General features: G+C 50.7%; 1 protein-coding gene across 1 annotated transcript in view; it reads left to right on the top strand.

Moving 5' to 3' along the window:
- Nucleotides 1–20,649, top strand: part of LOC144726300 (exostosin-1a-like) — a 38,216-nt gene extending 17,567 nt beyond the window's left edge. The window contains exons 2-11 of the mRNA XM_078604886.1: nt 12,178–12,271; nt 13,709–13,816; nt 14,894–15,013; nt 15,283–15,415; nt 16,325–16,443; nt 16,941–17,036; nt 17,912–18,001; nt 18,593–18,753; nt 19,292–19,460; nt 19,821–20,649. Coding sequence (XP_078461012.1) covers nt 12,178–12,271; nt 13,709–13,816; nt 14,894–15,013; nt 15,283–15,415; nt 16,325–16,443; nt 16,941–17,036; nt 17,912–18,001; nt 18,593–18,753; nt 19,292–19,460; nt 19,821–20,006 — 1,276 coding nt within the window. The 3' untranslated portion in view covers nt 20,007–20,649. The remainder of the gene's footprint in view (nt 1–12,177; nt 12,272–13,708; nt 13,817–14,893; nt 15,014–15,282; nt 15,416–16,324; nt 16,444–16,940; nt 17,037–17,911; nt 18,002–18,592; nt 18,754–19,291; nt 19,461–19,820) is intronic.
- The last annotated feature ends 313 nt before the right edge of the window (nt 20,650–20,962 follow it).

Here is a 20,962-nt window from a genome sequence, read left to right as displayed (position 1 = left end):
GTGGGTAACATTCAATTGATTTTGCATCACTACTTTACCTATGCCCGAATTGGCTGGAACGTGTCCGATATTTTAAGATCTCCGAAGCAAAAGCAAGCTTTTGCCTGGGTCTGCTTTGATGGATGACCACATGCCTAAAAAAAACAGGTGTTGAAGGCTGCTGCCGGGGTTACATTGTCAGCAGAGAGCAGTGCAGCAAAATCCATTCTTGAGCTCTACTATGCTCCCAAGGTTTACACTTCCCACCTTCACCAACCTGCGCTGTTGAGTGTGGTGAAGTATGGTCATATGTATGTATGTTGAACTTATTTTGCACCGTACTTGGCCAACCCGTGCGAATTGGAGGTGCGAGGGAAGGACATCAAACTAAAGACAAAAAGCAGTTCTAAATGAATTCGTTTTCGATCTAGATGATTGCAAACTAATTGGCTCCAGCGACTTCCTAATATCGGAAGGAAGAGCGTTCCAGACGGCCACAGCAACGCATCCGAAAGTGCGCGTGCAGTGACCGTCTTTGTTCGGTGGCCAGCCAGCCCAAAAGCCATCGTTGCGAGGGTGAGCCGAGTTCGCGTGATGGCATATGCTCCTTGACGAGATCAGCAAAGTATTGTGGTTCATTTGTGGCAAACAGTTGGGTAATGAGCACGACCTTACAATATAGTGAACGCCCTGTGATCCGCACGGCACGGGGAGGCCCTCATCCACAGGACGTCCCATCAATGTACCTGCAGCCCACGTTCTCTCCCGACTTTGCTGTCATTGTACCGCCACCCCCCCCGCACCCCCCCAACCCCCCCCCCCCTAGTTTGAGATAAATACCAACGACCCTGTCAGTGTACCTGCACCATGGGCTGACACGGACACGCCTGCCTGCCTGGCCCCCACAGCCCTGTCAAAGCGCCTGCACGCGCCGTTCAGACAAATGCTTTAACTACGAGCGTGGAATGACTTGCACTGTCGGTGTAACCTGCACCCCCCGCGTCTCCCGAGGCAGAACTCGCTCCACTCGGACCGGCCCGTGTTTTAGTTTGCAGTGGATTCGGTGAATGCTCCAGACGATAAACTCAACCCAATTTCGTCAATATGACGTGCCTTAAAATAAAAATGCATACAATCTGTGACTTTTTGGACAATGGTCCTTCCTCATAGCAGATTATGCACCCTTGTGAACTTCTACCAATGCAGTGTCTTCAAATAATTGGGAAGATTTTATTCCAAACTAAAATGGTTGGCACGCAAGACGTGAAATCCAGATATCACTGGTTTCTTTCTGCCTTCCGGCGCAGCAGTTAGAACAATGTTGCAAGTTATTCACTACACCCACAGTTTTTCGAGCAACAAGTCACGTGTGGTGGGGTAAATTGTGGGTACGCCCACCGCCTCGAACACGCCTGGTCATCGTGGAAGAGTAGACCGAATACCTGCTAGAGCTCCCTCCTAGCGGATACCTTTCTTGTCAGCAGTGACGGGGAGGAAGCAATCGCAGGGCTGCACCTTTGCCTTTTATGAACCGCAGCTCTCCCAACGTGCTTTCGGGTTGCACCCTACGCTGTTCGGAACAGGTGTCCCGGGAGTTTTTTCAATTTGGTTCCTGAACAAAAAAAAACTGAATGGGAGCAAAACGTCAGACATCGTGCTGAACGACACACGGTACGTTACAATGCATAATTGTCATCCGAGTGTTCCACAACGCGAACGCGACAACCTATCCAGTAGTACCACAAGGCTACAACGGAGTGCATGATGCCCATTACAGCTAAAGGTTGCTATTTTGTATTAGATTTACAGGTGTGGTGTTTAGCCACTGCTTAATGAAGGCCCCTCCACACACTTGTGCTGGTAATGTGGGTTGTACCGCGATGGTCGGTGTGGGCGGGTAACGGGGGAGGCACAGGAAATTCTTGCCATTGGACTTCCCCTGTCGATTTCTCGTTACGTTGTTCCCATTTCACAGAGCCCGGCCAATGCTGGGTTTTGAATTCGCAACTTTACGACCAATGGTGAGTCAAGCGCTGGTTGGAAGCCACGTGGCAGCCAGCGACGGGGTTAAACGCTATCGTGGAGAGGTCCAGACTAAGCGGATGTTAACACATAGGCAAACATGACACGTGTGATTTACAGAGTGTAGCACGTAATATGTAACAGGGTCGTCGTGCGCGACAACGTATGAGACGTGGGGTGGACGGAGGGGGGTGTAATGGTTCAGCTGAACAAATGCATCATCGGCCTCGTGCTCGGTGGAATTTCCATCGTCCACCTTCTAGGCGGAGCGGTGGTGCAGCGGTTAGCACACTGTGCTGTAAACTTCTTGACCTTAGTTTGACTGCCAGCCATGGCTAACATCAATGGTGAGTGATATCTGAACTGGTCTTGGACAGTGGACTGCCCCCCCTCCCCCCCACATCCTCTTTACCTCCCCCCCCCCCCACCACCAATTTACCAACCTGCACTGACCAGAGTGGTGAAGTATGGTCAAACAACCCCAACGACCAGCAGAAAGTAGGCAGGCCTTCCTCTAGCCATGGATTGCCAAGCAGCCGTAACTCCCAAACTGTGAATCCTTTTTCAGATGCTTGTCGGCAAGATGCTTGTATTTACCATGTACTGGTTGATCACTCTATACGATTGAAATGATTACGAATTAAAGTTGAGCGATTCCAAAGACAATCAAGAGGGTACAATGACTGCATCGGGTAGCTTTGGTATCATGTGAGGACACGTGGATCGGGCTGTAAATCCTGCAATCCCACCACAGAAGGCGTGGAATGTCACGGTGATTCATTTTTATAATATCGGTTCTTAAGCTTGAGATGCGGGGACCAACTCGAAGAGCCTGATTATTCGAAGTGTTAATCATTTCATATGAATATGCAACTGGTTCATAGCCACTCACGGCAATGTTAGAAAAAAAGTGCTGCTTCCATGGAATTGCGATCGGGCAATTAGATGCGTGTGTACGTTGATGTGTGTGTAGTTTGTGGCTAGCGGTGGTGCAGTGGTTTGCGAGCTGCGCTACGAACCTGGCAGCCTGAGTTCGATTCCTGCTCGCAGCCAATGTTGGTGATGAATATCTGAACGGGTCCTGGGCCTCCCCTTGGTCAACTCAGCCGTTAATACGTACCTCGCATGGTGTGAACATCGTCAATGGGGAGACAAAGGCGAGAGGGCATGGTGCTGGCTAGCAACCCACCCCCTCGTGTACCGTTCTGGCCTTCATAGGTGCTCGCTAACAGCACTTGCCCCAACAGTCTGTTAAGGCTATATGGGGGATATTTGTCTGTCGTTCTTCATAGGTGCTCGCTAACAGCACTTGCCCCAACAGTCTGTTCTGGATATAGGGGATATCTTTGTCTTTGTGGCTCATACATACAACACTTGGCCTATATGGGGGATCTTTAGCTTTGCCTTTTTTGTCATTCATACATTTGTGTGCATGGGTGTCCAGACGTGTGCACTTGCGTGCGTTTTGCTTGCATGTGCCCGCACGCGCGTGTACAGTTCATAAATGTGTGCATGGGGGTCCATCTGTCGGCGTGCGTGCGTGGGCGACTGTGCACTTGCGTGGGCGAGCTTGTGTGGGCGAGCTTGCGTGGGCGAGCGTGCGCGCGTGGTCGTTATGCTCTTGTGCAAGTGGCACGCGGTTTGGCCTCACATCTTTGGCCATGGGCCCAACCGCACCCGGACCCGACGACACTGCGGGGCTTGGGGGGGGGGTCACGTGGTATCTCCGCTCGATCGTTCTGACGACCTCGGCAATTGCCACCGCAGGGAGGATGGGCCCGGTCTCCCATTAACCCCCCCCCCCCCAGCAGTTAATTAGTGAAGCTGGCTCCTTCCAACTTGTCGAAATTGCTATCTTGAGCAAATTCTTGCTCTCCTGAGCCTGTGACAAATCAGCCGGAATGCAACCCTGATCGTTATCGTATTTCAGAAGCTAAGCAGGAGTTGCTGCAACATTGGAAATGTTTTTCGAATATCCCGAGTTTTCATATGTATGGGATTTGCATGTCTCTGCTTTGGGTTCGTATAAACTGAAATGCCTGGGGGAAATCCCAAGCAAATGAGATGGGGGTAATCTTTGAAGAGGGATTTCATTGGACGTGTTGTGAGCCTTCTTCCGTCCCCTGCCTCACTGCTGGTGGGCGTCTTTTGCATGCCCATGACTCCTTCTCTACGTGCACTGCTAACCCCCACATCTCAAGTCACTGCACGCATTGTAGTCGACGCCCACGCTTCACTTGTTGTACCGCGTAATGTGCAAGTAGAGCTCTCATCCTGATCAACTGCTGCATGAGGGCCTAACCCAAACCGTGCAGGTCGTGGGGGTTATTTAACCATACTTCACCCATGGCATCATCAAGCATTCAATTTGAGGCCCTTTCAAGTGCGTGCGGTCCTCTCTCGGAAGCCTCTGAGAGAGAGTTTTTTTATAGCTAGATAGATCTATGACGTGCTGATATTTGGCCCAAGTGTACCAGTTATGCAAGCTTGATATACAGGCCACGTGTGTTTTTTGTTGGATGGAAGAATTAGCATCTTAACATTTTGCTAAGCTTGTCCCGAATAGGAGGCGTCCAGCACAGGTAATGGAAAACATGTGGAACAGTACTGAGCCAAGAGGGGAGAAGGCCCTCCGCTGAGTCACCCGTTGGAGAGAAGTCGCCTAATGACACCAACCTGAAGCTATTCACGGTGGCGAAATGTTAGCCACCTCTCCTTGGGTATACAGGAGGTCGTGAGTTCGATTCCGACCCTGACGCCTGCTGTAAGTTTGGAGTTTGCGTGATCTCCCCGTGGTCGCGCGTTTTTTTCTCCGCGTTCTCTGGTTTTTCCCTCCACATTGAGAATCAACGTGCATTCAAGAGTATTTGGCTGCTATAAATGTTCACATGATAAACCACTTCAACACGTAGGCTTTCGCGACCAATATCATCTATAATAGTTTTTTTTTGTGTTAGATCGTTTTTTTTGGGTTAGATACGCGATCAAACCCAAAAGACCTCTTATTAGGGATACGCCACTTCGTTGAGCTATCATTTGTGGCCAGGTTGCTTCTCAAAAAGAGCTATGTAGCTCAGTGGGTCTCACCTGATAAAGTAACAATAGTTTAGTTTAATCTCCACGCATTCGCCACCATTGCCGGCTGTGGGAGAGAGAGGCAGAGTCGCACCCATGCCACTCGGAGCTTTTGAGTGGGTTTTTTTTATTAAGTCAGCCGGCCTTTGCCAAAAACCATTCTTTCTACAACTGGCACCTGCCATAACCCACCATACCTGAGCCTTGGCTTTGCCAGCCCTGAGCAAAAGCTATTGTGTCCGTGCCTGACCGCAAAAGGATGTGAGGTGAGTAAGTCGCACCGCGGGCGTGGTGTGCCATGTTGCATAACTTGATCGCGCATTTTATGGTACTTTGCATACCCTTCGATCGCACGTGTGCGGATGTGAGTATTTGCGGTGCCCGTGTGGGTGTGAGTGTCTTGCAATCCATGTGGAAGTGTGAATCCTGTGTTCTTTTTCACGTGTGCACGTATGTGTGTGTGTTCTTGTGAGCGTACGTATATGCATGTGCTAGTGTGGAGCGTTGGCGCAGTGGTTTGTGCGCTGCGCTACAAACCCGGCGACCCCAGTTCGATTCCCGACCACAACCAATAAAAGTGGCAATTATATGAACCGGTTTTAGGCCTCCCCTAGGTCGACTCAGCCTTAAATGAGTCCCCGGTGTGGTGTGTGTATATCAGCACTGGGGAGACAGACGGCTGGACGTGGCACTGGCCACCCACCCCCTCGTGTGTCGTGCGAACTTTCATAGTCGCTCGCCAAAAGCACTCGCCCCAACAGTCTGTTAAAGGCTAAGTGGGGGACCGTTGTCTTAAGTGCATGGCAGGTGGGCTTACCAACATGCGTGTCAGCCGTGATCTGTCCACGGTTGGCTGAAGGCTTCCCCAAGTTATCGCCATCCCTCGTGGTTTTACACAATGCAACAAATCCAATTTCATTCTTGAGTGGGTGGAGTGCGCGACGCTCCACCTCTGCGGTCAACATCATTTTGGACATATTCCATCCTTTGGCTTGCCACTCCGTTGTTATTTGCAAGCACTGGCGACGTGTCCTGCCCAAGCCCACTTTATTATTTTTTCTCTAATTTTTTTTTATAAGAGCCGGGTACACAGCACGGGCAATACAAGGGCGGGGGGGGGGGAGAGGAGGGGGCACAGAAATTCGACGAGCAGAGGCCCGAAATGCTGTGCGTTTCGGGGTTGGGGAGAAAGTGAGAGAGATGGGTTCACACTTGCCGTACTTGCGTAGGGACTGCGAGCAGGGGAAAGGACTTTTTTATATATAAAGGGAAGGAAAAGCAAAGGTGAAAGGAACAAAAGTAAGGGGAGGTGAAAGGGTTGGGGGGTTTTGGGCGTGCTGGGGGGGCACTTAACTTTTTCTTTCAAAGGCGACACGATGTGTCCAACTCGCATTTGCTGCGCGCTTTCCTCTGCATCGCGGTGGAATTCCGCGCCCGTGTCTCTCTGTCGTGCATCTCCGCGAGCTTTTCATCTCGTGACGTGCCCTTACCCGACTCCCCCTTCCGACCGATGTGCGTTTTGTTACTTTATTTTTGTGCATTGTTCACCCGTAGCATTGTTGTAAATGGGCAATTTTTTTTTTCTCATTTGTTAATTTTCTTTTGTTTATTCGTGAGTTTTTGTTTCTTTGCGAGAGCCTAGATAACTCTCTAATCCGGCTCGTGCCAAAAGCCGTGACGTGTGTACGCACAATCTCATTCACCAGACTGGCCGTGCCTGGGCGCTGTGTGGCCAAGAAGTTTCAGTCTCGGGGCTAAACTGCCACGAGGAAAACAAACCTGTCTTCAAGATCATTAAGCAGAGGAGACAGTATACTGCATATATATGCACGCACAGTGTACTAATGAATACCCTCGTGCTTGATTCATGCTGTGAAGAAAAACCAAAAAAATCTAGTGGTGGGGGGGTGGGGGGTGCGGAATGAAATGTAAAGTTTCAGCTCTGCAATTGAATGCTCATGCCTCTACTGGAGGGAAGCTCTCCTCTTCAAGAGAGACCCTCTAAATAGCTCCTTTTTAAGGGGGGGAGTATTTTCACAGACACGTTCATGCTGGACAGACGTCTCCGACGTGGTGGGGGGCGGGGGGGCGAGTAACCACACTTGGCATCTTCCTTTTTGAGGTGGTGGGGTATTTTCACAGACACTTTCATGCCGGACAGACGTCTTCGAAGTGGTGGTGGGGGGCGGGGGGGGTAAACCACACTTGGCTCAATCGCAAGCGAATCTGCCGATTGTACAAACCGTGGTGATCCCCGCCCCCCCACCGTGGGTATTTGCTGGGTGTAGGCAGAGGCTGTGGGGGAATTGGTTAGCAACACAATGGACTTGTAATCCAGAGGTCGCCGGGAAGAAGCGAGTAAGCAGATTTTTTTTTTAAGTGAACCCTTAAACGTTTACATGCGGTGCTTATTTGAGAACTATTTTGGCGAGGGTTTTCCAAAAATGCGGCTGCGTTGAGACAGGGCAGTAGGTGTTATCTAAGATTGCAACGTGTTGTTTCATCTCTCAAAGTGTACGTGAGAGAGAGTTTGTGTGTGCGTACGTGAGAGGGTGAGTGAGAGATAGTGTTGTGTGCGTGCATGTGTCAAGAGTCTTCACAGCTACAAAATTAGAGCGGCGGGGCAGTGGTTAGTGAAGTGTGCTACAAAAACGGCAACCTGGGTTCGATCCCCGGCCGCAGCTGACATCAGTGGCGAGTGATGCCAGGACAACCCCTGGGTCCTGCTCCCTTACATCAATTTGATTTTGAAATAATATTGCACATCCGATTAGCACGATTGGCTATGTACTGTGTGCATAGTTAAACATACATTCGCTGGTGCGATGTGTAAACATCAGCATTGGGAAGACAAAGGCAGCCAGGCTTGGTGATGTGTGTGTGTGTGAATGTCAGCCTTCATAGGTGCTCAATGATGGCACTTGCCCCAACAGATTTACGTAAGATGTACGGGGATGTATTTACACGTTTACCATGCACTGCCACCATGTACTCCAGCTTAACCTCGCCTGAAGTGGCCTGCTTTACCCCACGCTACCTTTCCTTTACCTTACCCTGCAGTACCTGGGCGGAGGTGAATCATTACACCCCCGAGGGATGTAATGATTCACCTCCACCCACACACATTTGGAAGAATTGTGTGTAGTGCCAACTGGTAGCATCCCCCCCCTGCCACTTGCCCTACCCCCCCAATCAATCTACACTGAGTAGCGTAGTGAAGCGGTCAAAACAACCTCTGTGGCCGACTCTGCTTGGGAAGTCCTTCATGCAGCAGCAGATGGACAAAGGGCTGTAAGTCAGTGTTAGCTGTTAGTATCCTGCCTTGCCCCACCAGGTAATACGGGATTATCCGGTACCATGACATGTAAAGGGTGCGGAGTGAAGGACGTCATTCGCCATACTTTCACATTCATCAAACAAAATAACAAATCCAGATCAGGCCCTCAGTATCGAGATGTTAACTACGTCGCCTGGTATACAGGAGGTCGTGGGTTCGATCCCGATCCTGACACCTGTATATTTGGAGTTTGCGTGTTCTCCCCGTGGTCGCGTGGATTTTTCTCGGTGTCCTCCGGTTTTTCGCTCCACATTTAGAAACATACGTTTAGAATATTTGGCTGCTATAAATTTACACATGATAAGCCACTTCGTTGGACTTTCACCTGTGGCCAGGTCGCTTCTGAAAAGGAGCGATAGAGCTCGGTGGGCCTTACCTGGTAAAATAAAAAATTGTTTAATAGTTTGAGACGGCCTCACAGGCTGTCGTTACAAGTGTTGTTCGTGACCGCCTATGAAAGCTGGCATAGTACCTCACCCAGCAGCTTTTGTCTCCCCACTAATGACATTCACACAGCACTAGATATTAATTTTAAGGCTGAGTGATGTTTTGTATAAACGCTACTTAGCCGGGAGCAGGAATCGCACTGGGGTAGCTGGGTACGTGACTCAGTTCGCTCACCCACCCTACTACCGCTCCCGACCTTAGTCTTGACCCACACTCGCTCGGTCGCTCGCACAGTGAGTGGCAGAGCGTGTGCTGACACGCATTAGCAAAACAATCCGATATTACGTGGATACATTTGCAGTGCAGCCTGGTGACGTGGCAGAACCGACAAACCGAATAATCCCTTTTATTGTAATGTTTTTCTCGCCCTACCATGCGAGGACGCTCCCTTCCCTTGGGAACGCTTCTGATTTTGCGGTTGGTGGTGGCGGCTGAGTCAGCCTGCGTGCATGTGCGTGCGTGTGCGCGTGGGAGGGAGGCGCGGAGCTTTGGATGGATATTGGGCTTTGCGAGCGCGCACGTTCCATTCGCCTTGGGCATAGAGCCCACGAGGTGGAGACGCGGCACGGGCGTTGATGTGGCTGGCAGAGGAGCTGAGTGATCTCCCTCCGCAGATCCTTTCATGTCACCGTGCCGGAAAAAATAATTGCCTTGCTTGATGATACAGCGCAATCGGGTTTGGCTTCAGATAGCTTTGCTGCTGTGATGGCTGACGTGGCTGCCTCGACTGTCCCTCGGGCTTGTCGAAGGGCCTCAGCCTCTCCGAGAATGCCCTGGGGGACTCATTGGTGCTGCCCTGCCTTCCCCGGCTCTCCCTGCAGCTTATTGTTGCTGGATGCGCTGATCCCAGGTTGCTTCATCGCAGACGATGCCGTGCTGTCTTCTGTCTCCGACATTTCCCCCGCCGAGACCCATTTACCCCCGCCCCTTCTCTGTATTCTAATTTTATAAAGTGTCAAGAGACCAGATTGCATTTATGGTCAAACAGCCCCCGATTGCTGACACGGCGTGGGCAGGCCTTCATCCTGCGGTGTATTGACAAAGAGTCATCGATGTATGATTAATATTTCAACCTTTGTCTGAAATGCACGTCATTGCAATAGAATTCACTTTAGCCATTAACATTGTTGTCGTCTAAAATCTTGAATGAGCCCGCAACTCGGTATGCTGTGCACAATGGAATCGTGATAAAATAAAATTGTGACTCTGCGTTTAACAGGACCGGTACATTGAATCACAGTTGGGAGAGAATCTTTACTTGCTTGCTGTTACTGTACTGAACAAAGTGCTCCGTTTGCTGCATAGTGGACCTTAATGACCCGGTGATGTCAATGGTGGCAGTAGCCAATCGTATATCGGGGCGGGTGCCTCGCCTGGTATACAGGAGGTCGTAGGTTCTATCCCAACCCTTGACGCCTGCTGTATTTGGAGTTTGTGTGTTCTCCCCGTGGTCGTGTGGATTTTCTCCCGGGTCCTCCACTTTTTCCTTCCACATTTAGAGTATTTTGTTGCTATAAAATGTCCACGTGATAAGCCACTTCGTTGAGCTATCATTTGTGGCCAGGTCGCTTCTGGAAAAGAGCTGTATTGCTCAGTGAGTCTTACCTGGTAAGAGAAAAAGTGAATTTTGCACCTGCAAATTATAAATAAATAAATAATGGCTCGCATGACAGACGTTAGCAAGAATGCTAATTTAAGACACTTGCGCCATTGTTTCAACGACGACCTCTGTACCGCGAGTCCGGTGTATTCACCACTACACCCTGGCAAGCATCACTTCTGTCGCTCGGGGTTACCGTAACATGTGTTTTTCAATGGCTGTGTTGAATTCCTCGAGTCTTATTGCCACGGGGAACAACCCCCGTCTGGTTAACAGGGAAATTGCACCGGGATCACCAGTAAAGCAAAGAAAATCTTTCGAAACAAGATACTAACACTAAAGTAAAAAAAGAAGGGGGAAAAAAAATCCCTTCTCACCTGGGTTCAAACGAGGGCAGAGAAGCAGGGGAAATAAAAAAAGAATGAATGTAAAGAGAGACAGTGTCACACACGCACACACAGACCAAAAAAAAAATCCCCTTAAGTTTAAAGTATAAAAAAACGTCGTGGAATTTAAACAATCCGGTGGCGTGGAGCTGTTCCGCGGCGTTTGATGTGGCGTGGCCATGCGTGCTCCCAAGAGCGCGAGCACCCGAGATGCTCGGAGAGATCCCCGGACTCGGCTCACACAGTCGCTCGTCCGCCACCGCCAAGTCTGATCAAACTCCACCAGAGACGGGGGCCCCCCCTCCCATTCAAGTCGACTTGTGCGTGTGTGCGTTCGTGTGTGTGTAGACAGCGGTGGTGTAGTGGTCAGCACGCTGCGCTACGAACCCGGTGACCCGAGTTCGATTCCCGCTCACGGCCAACACAGTGACGATTATCTGAACCGGTCATGGGCCTACCCTAGGTCGACTTGGCCTCAAACTGGCACGAGGTGTGGTGTGTAAACATCACCACTGGGAGACAAAGGCAGCTGGGCGTGGTGTTGGCCACCGACCCCCTCATGTGCCATGCCCGCCTTCATAGGTGCTCGCTAACAGCACTTGCCCCAACAGTCTGTTCAGACTATACGGGGAATATTTGTCTTTGTACAGACACTATCAGGCAGACTGGTAGCACAGTCGGGAGCCCAGATGTTGCATCTGCCAGTCAACTCACTCCATTAACCCGTACAAAACACCTCCTACCGGCGAGCCTGACGCTTGACGGGATCTCAAAGCGGGACCTGGGCTGACATTTGGTAGTGAATGGCATTTGTTATCATAGTTGTTTGCACCGCCGCGCTACAAACCCCGGTGGCCCGAGTTCGATTCCCGGCCACAACGAACATTGGTGTCGATTATCTTCGGCCTTCCTTAAGTCGACTCAACCCATGAATGAGTGCTATATGTGGTGTGGTGTGTAAACAGCAGCATTAAGCATGGTGGTGCCCCCCCCTCCCCACCCAATGTGCGGTGCTGGCTTGCATCGGTGCTTGCTATAACAGCACTTGTCGCTATTGTCTATTTAGGCTTTACGAACAACAACGCCTTTTGAACGTGCAGTAATGGCACTGCATCTTCTGAACGTGATCAATTATGCTCACCTGCTTCTGCGTAACTAATTTTTTGAAATTGTTATTCAATACAGCATTTATAGCAACTAAATTTGCCACTGCAATGCTGCTGTGTGTCCCTATCATGGAGGTGTCATCGAGTCCCCGTGGATCTCTTGGGTCTGTGTGAATCTCTTGTCCATCCCCTCCCCCCGCCGCTGTGTGCTCGTGTGCGTTACAGATACGACTACAAGGAGATGCTCTACAACTCCACCTTCTGTCTCGTCCCGCGGGGCAGAAGACTCGGATCCTTCAGGTTCCTCGAGGCTCTGCAGGTAGGAGGAGCGACGGCGTCTGGCGCTCGCACTTTAACGTACACCCGTGCTCGCCGTCGCTCGTGCCCACCACGACTTTTGCCGTGACCCAGTCACCCAAAATTATTAACCCGATTCACGTCGGATCTCAGAAGCTAAGCAGGTTTTTGAGCCTGGTTAGTGCACGGGCGGTGACCTGGCCTAGCACAGCTTGTTGCAGAGATTTTCGGTTGGAATCCACCGGTTGTCCTGATTTAATATTGCGGGTGTATTAATCGTAAAAGTATGCCCCGTTTGTTTCATAGTGGACGTTAAAGATCCCGCGATGTCATTTGTAAGAGTTAGGACCATTGTGTGGCAGCATTATGGTCCAGATTTGATCAAATTTCAAAAGTTACCTGCAAAATTACTCAATTGTAAATTGCATCGCAATCATCGCCCACTTTGAAAACTTGGTAGGATCCTCCTGAAAGAGAGTCATGAGACTTGGTGAAGCTTTCCTGGGTCGACAAGGAGAAATAAAACAAAGAAACGTGGATGGGTTCCCTCTGGGCGGGCCAGATGTTTTGGGCGTTTGGCTTCGAGGTGTAGCCTGGAGATAGCAGTGTTGGGAGTCAGTCTCACGTAAGCGTGGTGGGTTTTCTCCGTGTACTGGTTTCCTCCCCCATTCCAAATTCTCATTTTCTCATTGGTGGAATTGGCCAAACATCTCCCAAGCATTCCAGTACAGAACCCTCCTGAAAGAGTGTCTTGAGACTCTTGAGGATTTGCACGGTATATAATTTTCATAATTATTATTTTCACGCCCATGTTTGTGGCCATAAGCTTTCCATGTTGCCGGTGTGCTGTAAAAGTGAGGTGTGTGTGCACGCGCCTGTGTGCCTCTTGTATCTTTGTGCCACACCCTTGGTTGCCATGCGTCTTAACGCCTGCCCTACTTGTTATGTCTATTCTGGGGGTGATCCGTGTCTGCCTTGTGTTTGGTCTGCCTTCGTGTCTCACGTCAGAGCCGAGTCTGATTCGTGTGTCTGACTCATGCCTGGTCTATGTCCGTGACCCGTGTCAAACCCGTGTCAGATCTGTGTCAGACCCGTGTGTGACCCGTGTGTGACCCGTGTTTGACCCGTTTCCACGTCGCGTGCGTGTGCTTGCGGTAGGGTCGCGGTTAGTGCACTGCGTTACGAACCCGGCAACCCGAGTTCAATTCCCGCTCACGGCGAACACCAGTGACAATTATCTAAACCTGTCCTGGGCCTCCCCTAGGTCGACTCGGCCTGAATTGAATACCTGGTTCGGTGTGTAAATATTGCCACTGGGGAGACGAGGTGCTTGGCCACCCACACCCCTTCGTGTGCCGTGTCGGCCTTCATTGGTGCTCGCTTTCAGCACTTGCCCCAACAGTCTGTTCAGTATTAAGGCTATATGGGGGATCTTTGTCTTGTGCGCGTGTGTGCGCAGGCGGCGTGTGTGCCTGTGCTGCTCAGTAACGGCTGGGCCCTGCCTTTCTCGGAGGTCATCGACTGGAACAAAGCGGCCGTCATCGGAGACGAGAGGCTGCTCCTCCAGGTGAGCCCAGCGCTGTAACCCAAATTATTTATGGTTTTTAAATCTTATTAAATCCTTTCATTGTCTTTTTCCCCAGCTGTATGCCGGTTGTGCTGTAACTTGGCTTCCAACTTTTAATATTGCATTTCAGATTTACATACCAAATAAAAAAGACCTCTCTCACCCCAACACTCGCTCACCATTACACTCGCTCACCCCAACACTCGCTCACCATTATTTTCTCACCCCAACACTCGTTCACCCCAACACTCGCTCATCCCAGCACTCGCACGCCCTAATACTTCCCCGCCCCAATGCTCGCTCACCAAAGCACTCACTCGACTTAACACTCGTAAACCCTGCTGAATGCTCACTCGATCCTCGCTGTAACACTCACCATCAAAATCTCTTCTGGAAGGGGGTGGGGGAGGCGTGTAATGTTTACACTGCCGTACGAAGCGCATTGTGTGTATTGTGCCCTAAGCTGTCATGAACAGAATGTCGCGTTCATCTCCTACACGTGCCGTGATGGGTACTGCTAGATCTGACCATGTCCATCCAGTGCTCGCCGAGCTGAATTGGTTTTTGGTTGCTGAACAAATACATTTTAAGGTCAGAGTCATTACACAAATGAACCACAATACTTTGCTCATCTTGTCAAGGAGCATATAAACCATCATGCAAATTCAGGTCATCTTCGCAGTGGCTTTTGGCTAAGCCATCGAACAAAGATGGTCACTGCATCGCGCACTTTCAGATGTGCTTCTGCGGCCATCTGGAGCGCTCTTCCGATATTAGGAATCCACTGGAGCTATGCACTTTTAAATCATCTCGATTGTGTTTACTTTGTTGTCCTTCCCCCGCACCTCCGGTTAGCATTGTTGGCTGCGTGCTGTGCGAAAGAAGTTCAATATACATACATGAGGTTAAGTTTGAACTGCATGTAATGTATTCATTAATTAGAGCATATTGCCACCGAGGCCAGTCGCTTGCTCACTCGCTTGGCGTCAGCGCTTTAAGGCCAGCAAGGAAATATTGTGACCCCCTATCGCCAACCCCGAATGCTGACCCTGAACTCCACATGTCCGTGTATCCCAGATCCCGTCGACAGTGCGGTGGCTCGATCACGACCGCGTGCTTGCCATGAGGCAGCAGACGCAGCTCCTGTGGAACGCGTACTTCTCTTCCATCGACAAGATTGTGCACACCACGCTCGAGGTGAGCCCTGCTCGCTTGCTCGCTCGCTCGATCACGAGCTCGCCCTCTTACTTGCTCATTAACTTACCCATTCTCTCACTCATTTACCTGCTCGCTAACTTTCTCGCTCGCTCGTTCACGGCCGGACGCGTCTTTTTCGGCCACACTATAATTTTGTGTGCCGCACGAGTCTGAGCAGTCCCTCGTCCAACAGCGCTTTGCCACAACAGTCTGCGCAGGCTGCACATACGGAGGGTTAAACTTTGTCGTCGTGTGCGCGTGCCTGCCAGATTGTGCGGGAGCGTGTGGCCGGAGTGGCAGTGCGCCCGGCGCTTGTGTGGAACCACCCACCCGGCGGTCTCCACGTGCTGCCCGGCTTCTCGTCCGCCCTGGCGCACTACCCCTTCTACCACGCCTACCTGGGTGAGTGCCAGAGAGGGTGGCTCGCATCCCGGGGGAAACAAGATCCTAGCTGAACCATTCGCGAGGTGCAGAGGCTGGGGTTTCATGAGTAATGATGTGTGTGTGTATCTGCGTAGTGGGGGAGAGTGGGGAGCGGTAGTACTGTATAGTGGTTAGCGCGCTGCACTCCGGACCTGGCGACCCAGGTTCGATTCCCGCTTACAGCACACACCAGTGACGATTATCTGAACCGGTCCTGGGCCTCCCCTAGGTCGACTCAGCCTCAAATGAGTACCTGGTGCGGTGTGTAAACATCGCCACTAGGGAGACAAAGGCGGTCGGGCGTGGTGCTGGCCACCCACCCCCTCGTGTACCGTTCCGGCCTTCATAGGTGCTCGCTAACAGCACTTGCCCCTGCAGTCTGTTAAGGCTATACGGGGGATCTTTATCTTTAGTGGGGGAGAGCTAGTGTAGTGGTTAGCACACGGCACATCGAACCTGGCAACCCAAGTTCAATTTCCGCTTAGAACCAATAACAGTTATGAATATCTGAACTGGTCCTGGGCCTCCCCTTAGGTTGACTCACCCTTAATTGAGCACTTGATGTGATGTGTAATCATCAGCACTGGGGGGACATAGGCAGTCTGGCGTGGTGTTGGCCAACCACCCCCTTGTGACAGGCCAGCCTGTATAGCTGCACCTTCCCCAACAGCCTGTTAAAGGCAATATGTGGGATCTTTGTGCATTTGTGTGTGTGTGTTTCAAGTGTTTTGTGTTTCATCTGTTTGTCGTGTGTGTTTTGTGTGGTTTTGTGCATATGTTACTTGCCCGTGCGTGCCTTCATGCTCCGTTGCACGTGTGTGCGTGTGCGTATGTTGTGTGTGTTATGCGTCGTGTGTTCCCGTCACTCACTTTCATATCCGCCCCCAGGCCAGAGCCCCGAGGCCAAGTTCACCGCCGTGATCCACGCCACTTCGCCACTCCTCGTGCAGTCGCAGCCGATCATCAAGCTCATCCAGGCGGTCGGCAAGTCCAAGTTCTGTGCCCAGGTGAGTCTCGGGCAAGTCGTGTGGCAAATCCGGTAGTTTCGCTCCTGGCCACATGCGGGGGTGGGGGGCAGAGTTCTCAGCCAACGCAGTTAGAAATGCCCAACGTTTCCCATGATCCCCAGGGATTGGGATTAATTATATTAATTATCAGTTCTCAAACACCAGTCTTCGTTTCTGTCCACAGTCCAGGTTTTAAATGTTTAAAGGAAAAAAAGCGGAGGTCAGGGTCGGGCTCGATCCCACGACCTCCTGCATACCAGGTGAGGTAGTTATCATCTCGCCACTGTGGCGCTTGACCATGCTACACTGTGCTGGTCAGTGGGTGTGGGTCGGTTAAGGTGATGGAGCAACCAGGACCAGCTCGGATATCACTCGCTCCTGATGATAGTCATCGGCCAGGTTCCCGGTTTCATCGTGCAGTGTGTGAACCAGCTCTCTGCTAGGGTCACACACAGTGTTGGGTGATCACTGGCTGACGTGTTTTTCACTGTGTGCAGGTGCTCGTCCTGTGGAACTGCGATCGTCCACCACCCGCAAGGAGCCTCTGGCCAGTGCTACCTGTGCCTCTCATCATCTCAGAGCCAGTCGCGAAGGTACGGAGTGTCCACGCATTGGCATGTGCTGCATCGGCGCATGTCAACACACGTGCGGGACGTGTATTTCCCAAACGGTGGCAATTTTGCCGCGTGTTGCAGAGGTTCGCGGTTTAAGCCCGGCCGTACACCCTGGATAATACTTGTATACTTCACTTTTTTTATTAAGTGACTTGCTTAGCTTTCCTATTCTTTGCACACCTATCTGTTTTTGTATTGTCTGTTGTTGTAAATTTTTGACCCACCCTTAATGGGACATCTGTGAAGAAGAGCTTCATAGCTCATCCGAATTCTTCCAGTCTAAATAAGGATTCTGATTATGAATACCGGCGGGTGACGTTATTCTAAAAACTAGAAGATACATGTGGCTGGCATCTCCTTCGAAATTTGCAAAATTTCCCACAAATACGGTAAATACCACACGGTAACATTGCCGACTTGCAGACCATACCCCACCACGGTGGAGGGATGTTAACCACCTCGCCCGGTATACAGGAGGTTGTGGGTTCAATCCCAACTATGATGATGCCTGATATATATTTGGAGTTTGCATGTTTTCCCAGTGGTTGTGTGTATTTTTCTCCGGATTCTACTCCCTCCACATTTAAAAACGGCGTCCGTCTTGATAAGCCACTTTGTTGAGCTATCATTTGTGGCCTGGTCACTTCTGAAAAAGAGTTACATAGCTCAGTATCTGGAAAAATCAAAATTGTTGAGTTTAGTTTTAGTTTATTTGTGAAAAACAGGCCCTTCGTGATAGCCTTGTGCTGTAGGAACGATGCGAATACCAAAATTCAACTTATTAGATTTGTCTTTTCGTTACGAACCTGCGCGTGCGCTCACGTGTACGTGGTGTCCCTTGTCGCCACTTGCAGACGATCAGCAGCCGCTTTGTGCCGCACGAGGCCGTGACGACAGACGCCGTCCTGAGCCTCGACGAGGACACGGTGCTGTCTACGGACGAGGTGAGCGCGAGTGTGCGCGGGACGCACCGACGAGGTGTCTAACCGGTTGCACAGACGTATGCGATCGAGATGGACTCTGCCACGGTCTCGTGGTGAACGCACTGGACTCCCCCACCACCACCCTACCCCCCACCGCTTCTGTCCATCGTTCCTCCAGCGGGATACCCCCCCCCCCCCTCGCGCCAGCAGTAGAATAAGCACGCCATTTCAGTGCTCCACCTTTGCCTTCAGCTTTTATAAAACACTGCCCAGAATACACACAAACTCGCAGCTAAGCGAAGTTGGATGGGTGGCCACCGTGTATAAAACAGGCATCATAGGCTCGCTTTGGGGCCACGTGGTGGTCCACAGCTCCAATTATCACGGTTGGCTGCATACGGTGCGAAAGAAGTTCAACATGTGTACAGTACATGCGTGGTGGGCAGTGCGAGACGGTGCAGCAAAATCAATTGTTGCACTGTTCCTGCAACCTCTCGCCTCTGTCCATCCACCCAAATGGTTATAATACACCAAACGGTGATGAACCTTCGAGTTGGCTAAACAGCGTTCGATCCTAACATTTCTGTGTGTGTGCACGCGTGCTTTGCGCAGGTGGACTTTGCGTTTGTAGTGTGGCAGAGTTTCCCGGAGCGGATCGTGGGATACCCGGCCCGGAGCCACCTGTGGGACAGCAGCAAGAGCCGCTGGGGCTACACGTCCAAGTGGACAAACCACTACTCCATGGTGCTAACGGGAGCCGCGTTCTACCACCGGTGAGAGCTGTCGTACACTACTAACATGGACACGTGCAGTGAATGCTGTACCTTTCATTAGTTTATTTAAATTATTTGGCTGCGATAAATTTCCACTTGATAAGCCACTTTATTGCGCTACAATTTGTGGCCGGGTCGCTCTGAACAAGAAGCTAAAAGCTCAGAGGGCTTTACCTGGTCAAATAAAATAGTTTAGTTTTAGACGGTCACTGCAATGCACGCTGTCAGATGTACTTCTGCGGAATGCTCTTCTCTTCTGATATTAAGGAGCCACTGGAGCTATGCAGTTTTAAATCTAGATTGACAACTCATTTCTTTAATTTAGTCTGTTGTCCTCCCCCCGCAGCTCTGATTAGCATGATTGGCTATGTACAGTGCGAAAGAAGTTCTACATACATAACGACACATTCATATATTTACGCGATCTAACCCAAAAACCTCTATTATGGATACATACAAACACTAACCCTCAACCTAACAGTGGTCCTAGCCCCCTAACCCCAACACCGTGTCCCCCACCCCTTCTCCCGCACCGCAGATACTACAACTACCTATACACGCACGCGCTGCCGGCATCGCTGCGGGACATGGTGGACTCGCTGTCCAACTGCGAGGACATCCTCATGAACTTCCTCGTGTCGGACGTCATAAAGATGCCACCCATCAAGGTCACACAGAAGAAGCAATACAAGGAGGCCATGATGCAGGTGCGGTGCTGCTGCTGCTGCTGCTGTGCCACATGCTTGTGACGGTGGTCCTGGGTGTTGGGCTTGTTGATGCAGCTGCTGTTGGTGGTGGTGCTGATCGTGGGAGTGATGGTGGTGCAATTGCTGGTGGTGTAGACGTCCCTTTGATTGTATTGGTGGTATTACTGGTGGTGTAGACGTCCCTTTGATTGTATTGGTGGTATTACTGGTGGTGTAGACATACCTATGATTGCATTGGTGGTATTACTGGTGGCACGTACATACCTGTGGTTGTTGGCAGTTTTGTTGGCATGTACGTGTTCACGACAGCATGCGGCTGGGCAGATCATGATGATTTTCGTTCGCTTTCCCCACCCGTAGGGCTCAAAACTGTCACGCTGGGCCGACCCAGACCACTTCGCTCAGCGGCAGAGCTGCATGAACGCGTTCGCCACGTGGTTCGGCACCATGCCGCTGCAGCACACGCAGAGCCGCATGGACCCACTGCTCTTCAAGGATCAGGTCTCTATCCTGCGCAAGAAATACCGCGACGTCGAGCGCCTCTGAGCCCCCCACACCACCACCTCCAGGCTCTCTCGCTGGCTCAGTCTCGCTTGCCGGCTGGCACCGAGGATAGCTCGCGGGTGCACAGAGTCTCGTTCACTGGCTGGCTCAGTGGAAGGCTCGCTGGCTGGCTCCGCTAGCTGGCTCGGTGGCTGGCTCGGTGGCATGTCGTCTCTCACATGCTGGCTGGCTCAGTGGCTCGTTGCTTCGGCTCGGTGGTTATTCTGCGCGCCCGTTGGGCCCTTGTGGTGCGGAGTCTCCGTATCGGAGAAGCCGCTCCTGATCCGAGGAGGAACGGGAGGTTGGAAGCTGCAGACTATAGACAAAAAGGACTATGGCTGACCTCCCAACATAACTAAGCGAGCCCATCGACCAATCATGTGATCGCACACACACACCCGTCGACCAATCACGTGTTTGCTTCGATGGACCGAAGGAAGAGAATCGAACGGTTGTGTTTTTTTTTACAAAAAAATGCCAAACTATAAACAAGCCTGAGTGGAAGTGAGCGTGCTGACTTACTTGACGCTGAACTCTTGAGGTACACAAATCAGTACAAAAATAATAGTTTTTACTATGACCGTTTGTTTTCTTATTTACGTTTTTATTTTACAAAAAACTGACAAGACGAAAATGCAAAAAAAAATTAAAATGGTACCTTGAGGGAAAAGCACGGTCGTATAATTTTTTTTAAACTTAACGTGAAAAAAATCACTTTAACACTAGAATTTCACTTTTTTGACAAAGTCAAGAAATAATGAAACACACCTGTGCTGTTTGAAGTCCAGTGACGGAAGTTGGGGTCACTTTCAGAGAGCTGCGCTGCTAGCTTCATTATTTAATTACAGTTTATTTGCCCGTTCATCTCATGCATTCCTTACAATACAATTTACAGGTATCTTGCATAAACAAAAATTCCTGTCGGTTGAAACAAATGTATGCAGGCCGAGGTAATAATC

The sequence above is a fragment of the Lampetra planeri genome, chromosome 23 (assembly GCF_965212315.1).
Source record: "Lampetra planeri chromosome 23, kcLamPlan1.2.h2, whole genome shotgun sequence".
In the NCBI taxonomy this organism is placed as follows: Eukaryota; Metazoa; Chordata; class Hyperoartia; order Petromyzontiformes; family Petromyzontidae; genus Lampetra; species Lampetra planeri.
This window is presented reverse-complemented; position numbering and strand designations above follow the sequence as displayed.